Raw genomic sequence first — 13,042 nt, 5'->3', positions numbered from 1 at the left:
TCCTGGGTATTCCATGGTGAGAGCAGTGTGGTTCTGAGGTCGGCAGCACAGGGGTTAGTCACGAGTGGGTTCAAACGCCAGTCCTGCCAGTTCTGATCTGGGTGACCTTGGCTGTATTATTTTTCTCAAAGCCTAGTTTTTGGAGTGGTCAAATCTGAACAATAATGTAAATTGTAAGATGCAAAACTGTTGTGTGAATGTTAACTGTTTTAATAATATCGATGATAATAAACCTCTATATACATAACAAAATCTTCAAGGGATGTTGTTACAGATTGCAGCCATAAGTCCAGCTGACATCTGTTATGAGGAAACTCTATCAACATTAAGATATGCTGAAAGGTATGTTTATGAATATTTATTAGTCATAGGGATTCTAGATTCTAGATCTAGTAACTTCTTCCAGTCCTCTTCTAATTGGCATGTTGGGGGTGGGACTTCAGGGAAAGGAGAACAAACAATTTGTAAGAGAGGAAATGAAAAGAAATAAAACAAATGAGAAAGAATTGGGACCTGAAAGTTCAGAGTGTCATTGTGTCACTCAAGTCAGGATGGGAGAGGAGGTGTGGCTCAGATGGGAACAGCATGGATGCCAATCTGAATGTTATCTGTCTCCCTGTAGTTTCCTGCCAAATAGCATGGCTGTTCACAGATTTCTCCTACATGGGGAGAGAACAGTGCCAGGCAGGGGATTTTTGTGCTATTAATAAATGAGGATGAGCTCTGTACGAGACAACTCTGTAGGTTCCCAACAGTTTGAATGTGTCAACACTCCTTCACAGTGTGGGGGTGGAGACCACATGTGATCATGTATGAACCATTCCTGGTAAAGCTCTTCCTGGCATATAAGCAATGCTCAAAAACTATAATTAGGGGCTGGGGATGTGGCTCAAGCAGTAACGCACTCGCCTGGCATGCGTGGGGCGCTGGGTTCGATCCTCAGCACCACATAAAATAAAATAAAGATGTTGTGTCCACTGAAAACTGAAAAATAAATATTAAAAAAAACTATAATTATAGCTGGGTGTGAAAATGGTGCACACCTGTAATTACAGTGACTCAGGAGGCTAAGACAGGAAAATTACAAGTTCAAGACCAGCCTAGGCCACTTGTGAGACCCTGTCTCAAAATGAAAAATAAAAAGGGCTGGGAATGTAGCTCAATGGTAGAGTACTTTTGGGTTCAGTTACCAATGCGGCCAAAAAACCCTACTCAAAATTGTAGTTATGATTATGCCGCCAAGTAATTACCTCTCCTTCTAGTGTTCCCTTGGGTCTTCTTCTCAATGAGGGAGCCCTTGGATTTGAATGAAAAACACTTTCATTCCCATTCTTCATTGCTGGGCCTCAACATCAATTTATCATTAGACATTTTCTTCCTGTATCTGCAGTCTCAGATCTTTAGTCAAATTTTGGCTTTAGCAGCATCTAGAATGTTCTCCCTGATGATCAGATGCAAATCTGTTGCCAGCAGTTTTTATGTGAGAGGCTACATGGTGCAGAAAAAAAGGGAAAAACAGTAACCAGAGTCCTGAACTCTGATCCCATATCTGCCACAGATTCTGTGAGTTGGGCAAGTCTGGTTGTAACTCTGTATTTCAATCTCTTTGTGTAAGAAGAAGGGAGTAAGATTGCCAGTTTGAGCAAACAAAAATACAAGATGCTACCTGGGGGTGTAGCTCAGTGGTAAAGTGCAAGCTTTGCACGCACAGGCCCCTGGGTTAGAGCCATAGTGTGTGAGCATACACAATACAAGATGCTCAGTTAAAACTGAATTTCAGATAAAGAACAAAGTCATGCTTGAATGTAATATTTGAAGCATTTCCTGTTTTCTCTGGTGGCACTGGAGGGGAATGAACCAGAAAACTTAAGCCCCTCCTAACCTGGGGCACACGGCAGAGCAGCCTCTGACAGCCTCCAGGGTTTTAGTTATTTTAGCAGCTGCGACCTTGATTGAACAGATTCTTAAATTAACCAAATGTGTTGAGGCCCAAGGACACCCAGGGACTGGGCACCCAGCCATGGCTCAGCTGTACATGTTTATTAAAACCATGCAGTTTACTGAAGTCACTTTGGGTCTTAATGGTTTTTTGGGACAGAACATGCTGGAATCTATAGTCACCAGGGGGTGAACGGGATCTGAGCACACCTGCTGCTGCCCCAGGTCCAGTGGTGGTGCTGCTTGGGCAGCAAAGGGGCCTGAGAATGTGTTCATCTTTACACACGAAAGGGCTAAAAAGGTTCGGAACAACGCTGTGGTCAACACCTGGTCAAGAGCAGAGACCAAGACACTGCTTGGATGTGGAAACGCTGGAGCTGCAGGTAAAGTGAGCCAGGAGGCATGCTCAGTCCACACTGGAGCAAGAAGACGAGCCTGAGCTGGCTGATGCCCAAGGGATTGGGGCTAAAGGGAGGGAGAGGCAGGTGTGCTGGGCCTGGGGAGGGGTCTGGGGAGGATCTGAGGGGAGGATGTGGGCAGGTGGGGGGAGGAGCCCTCCAGAACTTTATTTAGGATATTTTGGTTCAACCTTTACACACACACACACACACACACACACACACACACACATATTATACATATATTAGTTGTTGATGGACCTTTATTTTATTTTTATGCGGTGCTGACAATCAAACCCAGTGCCTCACACATGCTAGGCGAGTGCTGTACCACTGAGCCACAACCCCAGCCTGCAACCCAACTATATTTTGAGATCAATGGAGACTCACAGTTTAAAGAAATAATGACCCTGCCCTTTTAAAATTGTCATTTTAATTTTGAGTCCATTATTTCTGCGAGGATACTACGTTCCTTGCCAGGTTTAAAAGGTGATCATTTGACATTTCATGCATTTAAGTGAGGCCAGAAGCCCAGGAAGCATTAGCAGCAGCCCACCTCTTCTAATTCAGTGCCCAGCCTCAACTGCTGCACGCCAGTCACCAAATGATTGGGCTCTGTTGGGTGAGGGAGCTGTCATTTTCAAAGTGCCCGCCCCCCAGGTGATTCTAATGTGTAACTATCAAGAACCACGGCTTTAAGGTCTCAGTTTTCAGTTTGGCAGCATGAAGACATGTATCATTTTATGCCCTTAATGATTTAAAATGTGATGGATAATAAAAGTAAGGTAGAAAACTGGAGAAATACAATCAGTATGGTGTTCAGCATCAACCCAGCAATATCAAAAAATCCAACACTTTCTGTGCTCAGTGCTCCCTAACAGTCACCATCCTGCCCTTCCACGGACTGGCTCACTACGGATTCCACCTCAACAAAAGTCCTTTCTAGATTGGAGTCAGTACATGCGGCTGGTTCACACGTGGCCCTGGTTAGCATGAATCACTAAAACAAAAACTGAATGAGCCTACCTGTAGTAACTAATTCCCATTGTTCATATGAACAGACACAAAATACATGGAAAACAACCTAAGATAAACATATGCTTCTTCCTCAGTCTCCTGGCCTTATGGGACTTGCTGCTATGGTAGTATAAAAGGAAACACCCCCACAGGCCTATATAAATAGCAGATAGAATCCTGAGCCTGTGCCTCTCTTGGGAGGACCTTCTTGCTCTAATGCCTTTGAGTTAGTCCAGATGCTATGCAGTGTAGGATTTAGCCAATGAGCTCTTCACACAGAAGTGCAGCTTTACTTTCTACTCTTGCTGGGAGTCCCCTGTTGTCACTGAGAACCCAGTGAAACATACTTAGTTACTCTAAGCCTCACTTTGACACTGTAGACCTGGTGCTTAAAATCCCTCCCTCCTTCCAGAGCAGTCAGCCTGTTTCCTGGCAGATCACCAGCTGGGGACTCAGTCTGTTCAGGAAACCTGGGCACACCTGTTGGAGCAGGCGCGGAGAGAATGGGAGCAGCAGTATGCAGCCATTGCCCAGGTTAGGCCCAGCTCAGCCCTGCCCCCGATGCAGTGCTGTCTGGGCTATTGTCAATCCCCAGATTGGGGTGGGGGGGCAATGAATTAGTGATTTAATGAATGTGTAAGATGTAACATATGACCTAAGACTTATATTATTCTTGGCAAGAGCTCGGGGAAGAGTGGCAGGGCATGAAAGGAAAGGAGGCAGAGAGGCCTTGATGCATACAGAGTGAGGCTGGGGATAGAATTCAAGGCTGTTGGTAATCAGAGTTTGGGGAGAATTTGCCCACATGCACACCCTAGGGATTGGAACCTAGGCTTTGCAAATGCTAGGCAAGTATCCTCGGATTGAGCTACACCCTAGCCCCTGGGCTGTGATGCTGTGATGTCAGTCTTGTCCCCTGGTGAGAGAGATGCCTTCTTCACCTCTACTCCCCACTGCCACCTCCACCACGACCTTACTCCCCACAGCCACAAGGCTCTGGGCAAACCCCAAAGACCGGAGTCAGACCTGGAATATTTGGAAGTGGAGGGAGAGCCCAGCCTGGACTCAGGAAGACTCATGTAGTCTAGAATAAGCCCCAGACAGTGAAAGAGGAGTCAGGTAGGGCTCTGTGACTTCAGGAAGCCAGATCAAGTTAGGGACCAAGGATTCTAAAGGTGCCAGCATAACTAGGGCACAGCCAGAAGCCCTATTAAAGAAACATCCTGTGCAAGGGGTGGAAGGGCATCCAACTCTTGGGTCTAGTAGGATCCAGAGTGCAGGAATAGAGGATTTTGTGTTCTGTCTGAAGAGTAACAATTGGACAGATTTTCATTCTCTTTACTCTTAATGAGAAAGGATTTGCAGATTTAAAAGTTTTCTTTGGTCGGGCCGAGTTGATTTCACTTCTTCCTGATAGTCAATCTTCTATCACCGTAACAACAGTCAGTATTGGTATTAAAGAATGAAATGCACTTAGGGTTGTTGCAATATGCCCTTTTCTGCCATTGACAGTTGATGATCAATTCACCAGCTTCCTGGACTGAGGAGAGTGAGAGCTTTCGTGGAGACTCAGGGAAGGGTCATCACACTGGGAACAGGGAGTTGGAGGACTTTAGGGACCTGAAAGAAATGGTGGGGGAAGAAGTCAAGGTGGGAGGGGCCAATGCCTGGGCAGCTGAAGGGAGTTTGGGGAGAATTTGCGCACATGCATATGCTGGGATTGGAGCCTGGTGCTTAAAAATTGGAGCCTGGTTGGGAAGGACAGGGTCAGAGGCCAGCTGTGCCTTGGAACACTCCTGTCCAGAAGCACTCAGGCTGACAGCTAACCTCACTCCTGTAGTCAGCAATGCACCACAGGCTCAGCCTTCCTCTTTTAGGAGTCAGTTTGACAAGATGGGGAGAAATGAATGGAAAAGGAGCATTTCTGTCTGGTGACGGGGACCCTCCCCATTTCTCCTTTAGGAGCGGCAGATGGTGAAGACCCTTCCTCACCTTCTCAACGTCAACGAGGACCCACAGCTCACGGGGGTCCTGAAGTACTTCATTCACACAGGTAAGTGCTCTCCACCTGTTTTGCTTCTTGCCCTGAGGTGTATGTTCTTTCTGTTTCTTTCCTTATTTCCTTTCTCTCTCTTTTTTTTTTTTTTTGGATTTTTCAATTGTGGTGTAATACATATAACATAAAATTCACCATTTTAAGCTGCTCTAGGCAGGTTCTTATCACCACATTTTTATTTAGTGGTTTCTGGGGAGATGGCAGCCCTTGAAATGTCTCTTCAACCCAAACACTGAATAATTGGAATACCACACCCAAGGTTGGGGTGCCCCTGGCTTTCTCCTCCATGGCTGCTGTGCATACCCAAGACAGGTGTGTAGGCTCCATGCAGGATGTGGTGGGGAGCTGAGGCCAGGCTCACCCAGAAGCTGAAGGTGACACCTTCTGCTTGTCCCATGGGGTGGCCAGTCACTAGATAGAAACAGAGCTTCATGCCAGGCTTCAGTGCATCTTCTAAGACCAAGACTTAGTGACCACAGAAAAGGTGGAAATTTCAAAAAGTCAGGAATCTCACCCAAAATGGGTAGAAAGTAAAACAACTATCCATAAAACAAGTCATGTCCAAGGATCATTATGATTGACAACCCTGGTTGAAAAATCCTTTCACATTATCCTACTGGAGAGAAAATGTCACATGCAAAACATCAAACATGTTACTTCATTAGGGTCAAATTCAGACAATTTTTGCAAACAAGCTATTGTTTTTTTAGGTTCATGTGTTGCTGGTCAAGCTGCTTCGAATGCTATCACTCTTCAAGGCTTGGGGTAAGTTTCTGTGCATTGGCATCAATGTTCTCCAATGTTGAGCATTAAAGAATCTGGACATCTAAATCCAGAGGAGATTCCTGAAGGTCTTCTGGTTATGGCCAGGCCCCCAGTCCTGCTGGATAAGCTGGAACAAGGGATTTCCCAGACTTCCCTGCAGGAACACTCCAACACCCATGTAAGAAAGTCACTGGGAGGTTGAGTTCTCTCACTGAAATCCACTGTGCTGTGCTCTCTTTCCCTGGCTCTACTCTTGATAAAAAAAAGGGGGTGTCAGTGGCTAGATCTTGTATAATAATTCTTCATACACTGAAATAAGATCCCACCAGGAAACAGAGTTGGAAGGCCAAGTCTCATCTCCACAGATAAACACATCTTCAGATCTCAATGCTTAGAGCCTTCACCCACTGGACAAATGGAAAGCCCAGAGTTTGGGGGTGCTCCTGTCCCTAAGGAATGCTTCAGGAAACCCCTGCCAAAGCCTGTGTGTGCAAAAACCCTAGAATGAGTTTATGCAATCAGAACTGTCCCCAAGTTCTGTGGCCTCTCTGGTTGGATGGCCACATTGGGGTTCTCTCCTATTTCTAGAACCACTGTGTTCCAACTGCCCACAGGCCTCAGCCAGCAGTCAGAAAGAGGTCTCCCTGGCCAGTGCTCCCAAAGTCCCTCAGCCCTCCTGAGCAAAGCACATGGACCCTGTGAGACAAGTTTAGGGGGTGCTGACCTGTTGGCACCACCTCACCTGTACCACCAGCCATCTCTGGGCTTCTTCCTGGGGATTTCCCTCCTCTTTCTTTGTAGCCCTCCTCCTTAGTCCAATACACAGGTCTGCAAATGGCTGAATTCCACCGATGAGCTGAAGTCAAAACCTTCCCCACAAGACCCCTTGGCCCCATGCAAACAAGGGATGTGGACTGGGCCATGTGTCTCTGCATCCGGAACATTCAGCCTCAGATACCCAGCCCCAAGTTTTGTCACATAAAGTCTGGATTAGTATGGATAAAGGCCCAGAAACAGATTTACACTTACCTGTACATATGTATTTTGAAGTCACCCTCCTAAGTGTCTCTTCTGAAATTTCTTTAAAATTGTTTTTGACACAATAATTGTACATATTTATTGAATACAGGGTGACATTGCAGTATGTGTATATAATGGGTAATGATCAGCTCAGGCTAATTGAAATATCTTTCACCTCAGCCATATATTTGTTGTAAACATTAAAAATCCTCTTTTCTAGCTATTTTGAAATATTCTATTAGTTGTTGTCCACCTTCATTATCCTACTGGGCTACTGGCCATTAGAAGTTATTCCTCTTATCAAATTGTGCCCCACTAACCGTCCTCGCTCCATCCCTCCCTCCTTGGCACTCTTCCCAGACTCTCGTAACCACTATTTCACACTTTTTTGAGATCAGCCTTTTAGCTTTCACATAAGTGAGAGAACATGTGGTCTTTTCTGTGCCTGTCATATTTTACTAAATAGAATGTCCTCCAGTTCCAACCACATTACTGCAAATGATGTGAATAATAGTCCCTGGTATGTATTTACCACTTATTCTTTTCTTTTTTACCTTTATATTATTTATTTATTTTATGTGGTGCTGAGGATTGAACCCAGTGCCTCACACATGCTAGGCAGGCGCTCTGCCATGGAGCTATAACTGCAGCCCCCACTTTTTCTTAATCTGTTCATTTGTCGATGGGTACCTAGGATGATTCCATATCTTGGCTGCTGAAACATTTCTGTTTTCAATCCTCCTCCCCCACCCCCACTTCCTACTCTCCACCCCCACTCCACCCCCACCTCCAACTCCCCACCCCCAGTCCCTACGCACACTGGCCTGTGTGCTTTTGAGGACTATGCTGATCTCTGTGTCTGTAGGTGACTTGCAGCTCTAGGCCCTCAGCTGGGGCTTGTTTCTGTTAATAAAATAGCTGCTTTGCTGTCTGCCACTTCCTTAAGGAAGGGCCCTTCCCTCTATTCCCACTTCCCTTGAGCCACAGTCCTGAGGAAGCCTTGATAAATACTTTGGGTATTGTGCAAATGAGAGAACAACCTCACTGTTCACTAAAATTGAAATCCACTGGATGACTGAGACACACTCTTGCCTTCATAGAATTTCAGATGAACATGCTTCCTTTACGAACGTGGATGGTAAAGTGACAGTCACTCCATACAGGAAATGCAAGGTTGTTGTGAATGGGGTGCCCATCACTTCCAGGACAAAGCTACAGCATTTGGTAAATTTCCTCCTGGGTCACGGAAGTTTCTAAGTCCTACCTGAGAGCTAGCTGAGGGGCTCTGGGTAGAGCTGGGTGCATCTCACCTTGTGGCTTCTGCTACTGCTTCGTGGTAAGTACTTGGGCATGGTTTCCAGAGTGACAGGTCTGGCCCTACCTCACTATGTGTTGTTCTTGGGTAAGTCACTGCACTTCTCTGGATTTCATCTATAAAACAAGGACTGAGCTGAATAAGTCCCAGGATCTCTTACAGTTCTGACATTTGAGATTTTTTTTTTTTTTAACATACAGCCTCTGGCAAACACTGGTCCCTCTTCATCTCCTCCCCACCATTCTAGGCAGAGGCTCTACCACCACAGTAGCTCCTATAGTTTCTTTTTTCTCTCCCCTCTCCAATCTGTCCTCTACCCATTAGCTACAGACCCTTTCAGATTGGTAGCAGAGTTTGGTTGCTTCCTCCTGGAAATCCTTTAGTGATCTCCCTTAGGACTCCTGCGTGAGCTGTCCCTGCCCCAGCTTCCTCAGACCTCACTGTCCTGCACATCTGCCCCAATCTTGCTGACCTCTCTTTGATTGGCTCAGCAGTAGCCATCTCTGCCTCACCCAAACATCTCACACATGAAGTCTCAACTTTAAAATTCCATCTTCCAAGAGGATTTTTGTAATCCCCAGTCTGAATTAGACCCATTGGACATTGTGTAGAAGCCCCTGGACAGTTTATGAGTACTCAGTTTTTCCTTAAGTCTTACAAGGGAAGGGTGGGGTCTGTTTTCCATTGATTCTCCTGGGCCTGGCAGGGAGGTAGCGCTCTTCTGCTGATGAAAGCAAGATGACGCCTTTCCTCCTCCAATATGAGTTTCCTCCCTGTTTGGGGGATTTTCAAGGGCAAAATTTTTCTCAGATCACTCTAGTACAAGGGCCATGGGGCCATGGCTCCTCCTGAAGCAGTATGACTCTTGCCTTCTGATCTCAGGCTGCGGTGAAGGCAGCACTCTTCCCCTGAGCCTGTGTTTCCTCCCTAGGACCGCATTATTCTGGGGTCCAACAGTGCCTACCTCTACATTGGATTTCCTTCAGAGCGAGGCAGTGAGGACTTGAGCAGATTTGACTATGACTTTTTCCAGCTGGAGAGGGCAGCTGCGGAGGGAGTAAGCATGGACAAGCTTGGTAAGTGGCTCCTGGATCCAACTTTTGGCATCTTCCATGAGCTGATCTGAAAGCAACTGTTTCACTGTGTGCTTTCCTTAAGACAGTCATCTTTTATTGGGTCAGAGTAATGTACCTTGTTAAAAATACCATTTCCATATAAATATAGAGTGAGTCCATGTCAAAGATTTAATTCATTAAACTCAGGAATAAGGGTACAGACCATTCAAAGGGCTATAAAGAGAATGGTGTGTGGGCTGGGGTTGTGGCTCAGTGGTAGAGCACTTGCCTAGCATGTGTGAGGCACTGGGTTCGATCCTCAGCACCACATAAAAATAAATAAAGATATTGTGTCCATCTACAACTAAAAAACATTGAGAGAGAGAGAATGGTAAATATATAGCAAAAGAACAACAGAAAGCTGAAATAAGATTTCTGGTTACTGAAGCCAACTAATGATATTTAGCTCCACCCAGGGGCCTGCTGGGCCTACAGAACCTGTGCCCCAGTAGTTAGAGATGTTGGTTGGGAGCCTTGGTCTGCAGGAATAGTGAGGAAAAAAATTTAGGTCCTGGCGTTAAGGAAATCAAAGATCTCCTGGGATTGGAGTGTAGCTCCATGTAAAACATTTGTCCAGCATAATGCCCTTGGTTCCATCTCCAACACAGCAAAACCAAATGAACAAAAATTTCCCTTTCCCCAGCTCAACCTACCCTTGTTACCCTGCAATAATCAGATTCCTCATAGGTGAGTGAGAAGAAGCTCTGCTTTCTGCCTGCTCATCTCTCTTCAGGCTTCAGATGGAGGCTCTTGAGCACCTGCCTGTGCCTCCCTCTCCAGGCCCATTCACTGTGCTCAGAATGGACTGGACCCACTGAGGTCTTTGTAATGTACTGGCCTTCCAGAGAAGTCACCTATGCTTTAACCATCTTAATAAACAGCAGATGGGGGGCTGGGGTTGTGGCTCAGAGGTAGAGCACTTGCCTAGCATGTACGAGGCACTGGGTTCGATCCTCAGCAGCACATAAAAATAAAATAAAGATATTGTGTCCACCTATATAACTAAAAATAAAAATTAAAAAATAAAAATAAACAGTAGATGGAGAGCAGTGGGCTACAACTGCCTGTATGCAAAAGTTCCTCCCTTTTCTCTACACCAATGTGTTTTAATCCGAATTTTAGCAAAATAAATTGAAATTCACCTCTTTGTTCTTCTTTTGCTGAAGTTTTTGTCCAAAATCAAACCAACAAGGCCTGAACAATCCACCTACTCATTGATTTGTTCACAGTAAATGACTGCCCAGTTGCCTTCCCAGCACAGGGCTAGTGACACAATGAAGTTAAACAAACCCCCTGAATAGAACACAAGTAAGAACAGCCTGCTTGCTGTGCACTGAAGCTCTTGGATAAATCCCCAGACTTTTCCTTGAGCCAACCAGATTTTACCCCTGCACTTGCCCCTGCCTGGAAAGTTTGGAGTTACCTTGGATCAAGGGCCTTGAGACCAGGAATGGGAACTAGAGGCAGAGAGCCCCCTGCCATGGTACAGCCAAGATCCCTGGGTTTAGAAGACCAACTCTATGAATGGGTGAATGAAAATACACATTTATTCATGGCTGGAAAGTTATCACTGAAAAGCGACAAATTTTCTTTTCCATTCTGGCTTTCACAAGGTGCTGTGAGCAGTGGAGATGGCCAAGCAGACCCCAGTGTCCTGGCTGTCTTCCAAGACTACATCAAACTCATGCCATTGGTTGCAGAAGCAAATCAAATGAGTGAAGAACTGAAGAAGGTAATTTATTTAAAGCCCAAACACAGTACAGTATCAGGTCCAGAGAGAACCTTGAGGTCTACAGAGATGTGGGGTTTCCCCAAGATCCCACAGTGAGCTAGTAACAGAAACTAGCCTAACACCCGTGACTCCTCCCCACCCTGAGCACCATTCCAGCCACAACTGTCCTATCAGGGTCACCAGCACCCAGACCAACACTTGATGGCCATAATCACCTACTCCTGATTGTTCCAGTGCCTCTTTTGGCATGTTGATGATTGTTGTGCCACAGAGAGGACCTGGCTGGGGTTAGTTCCAGTGACAGATGCCAGTCAGTGGGAATCTTGTAAAAGATTTAATCACATTAGTAAGTACTGTTAAGAGTTAGTTCCAGGATGTGGTTGAGAAATTCCAGTATTCTGTCATTTCTCTTGGCAAGAATTTCAAGCACAGAGTCAAACCATGTTCTTTAAAAAAAAAAAAAAAAAAAAAAAAAAACAAGTGTGGGAAGAATGAAAAGAAAATTGCAAAGGGGGTGTGGGCTGATAAATGAAGTGTTTCTTTTACTAGGAACTTAACATGGAATTGAAGGTGAAGAACCTAGCATCATCAGATTCCAGGGGCTATGACCTACAAAAGGAGGTCATGGTGAAGGTGACCAACCAAAGGACTCATGAGGTGAGGCCTGCATCTGTGGGCAGCTGTGTGTCTCCCACAGGGTTCTGAGGACCTTTTCTAGGGATACAGGTTTTGTTTGTTTTACCAGCAGCCATCAGTAGAGACCCCAGTGAAGAGGCAAGCTGTGTTCCAAGTATAAGTGGAGTTCTGAGGGCACCTCCTCCACGTTCTCTCATCTGGGTCTCTCTCCCACACAGTGCCAATTCCCAGGACCTTTCCTAACCACCCTCTCTGAACATTCTTTCTTCTTGCTTAACATGGCTCAAAAGCTTTATGCCATAAGGGAGCCTGAAATTTCATCCAGCTGGTAATGGGGTCCATGTCTGTGTGTATGTATGTGCAAGTGTGTGCGTTTGTGTGTGTGCAAGTGCATGTAAGAGAGGGAGATTTACCATTCTGAAGCAATGATAAAATTCACACTTTCATAAGACCCTGGAATAGTCCATTCACCTACTCCACGGACTGATCCATTCCCGTGTTGACATTGCTGTCAGTAGATCTTTTATAGAAACTTGGGGTTTTCTTTCCTCTCCCTTCTGCTGTGGAGCCACTTCTAGGCTTTTTTTTTTAATAGACTAAACACTCCTGTGTGCTTATCTTCCCTTAATGCTGTAATAAATTTTCACAAACCCAAACATATTACCTTATTGTTCCCTAGGCTAGAAGTCTAACAGGGGTCTCACTGGACTACAAACAAGGTGTGGGCAGGGCCAATTTGTTCTTGAGGCTCAATGGGAAAATGTGTTGGCTTTTTCCAGCTTCTAGAGGCTACCAGAATTCCTTGGCTCATGGCTACCTTCCTCCATCTTCAAAATGAGCCACATCATATCTCTCTGACCCTGTTTTGGTCACCACATCTCTCTCTGCCTCTCTCTTCTGCCTCCCTCTTCCACATTTAAGGCCCTTGTGAGTACATGGGGCCTATCTGGATAATCCACACTAACCTCATTTTAATTCAGATGATAAGCAGACTTAATTCCACCTGCAACCTCAGTTCCCCTCAGTTCACATTCATAGGATCCGGGGATT

The 13,042-nt window shown here is 45.5% G+C and overlaps 1 protein-coding gene across 1 annotated transcript in view; it reads left to right on the top strand.

Moving 5' to 3' along the window:
• The window catches only part of LOC308651284 (kinesin-like protein KIF28P), a gene marked incomplete at its 3' end in the record, with an annotated part of 81,321 nt that overhangs the window by 58,586 nt on the left and 9,693 nt on the right, over positions 1-13,042 (top strand). The window contains exons 8-16 of the mRNA XM_081298207.1: positions 275-342; positions 2,230-2,321; positions 3,766-3,887; positions 5,316-5,406; positions 6,120-6,174; positions 8,295-8,418; positions 9,441-9,585; positions 11,238-11,356; positions 11,906-12,013. Of these exons, the coding sequence (XP_081154333.1) occupies positions 275-342; positions 2,230-2,321; positions 3,766-3,887; positions 5,316-5,406; positions 6,120-6,174; positions 8,295-8,418; positions 9,441-9,585; positions 11,238-11,356; positions 11,906-12,013 (924 nt within the window). The remainder of the gene's footprint in view (positions 1-274; positions 343-2,229; positions 2,322-3,765; positions 3,888-5,315; positions 5,407-6,119; positions 6,175-8,294; positions 8,419-9,440; positions 9,586-11,237; positions 11,357-11,905; positions 12,014-13,042) is intronic.

The sequence above is a fragment of the Spermophilus citellus genome (assembly GCF_964194105.1).
Source record: "Spermophilus citellus genome assembly, chromosome: 6".
In the NCBI taxonomy this organism is placed as follows: Eukaryota; Metazoa; Chordata; class Mammalia; order Rodentia; family Sciuridae; genus Spermophilus; species Spermophilus citellus.
This window is presented reverse-complemented; position numbering and strand designations above follow the sequence as displayed.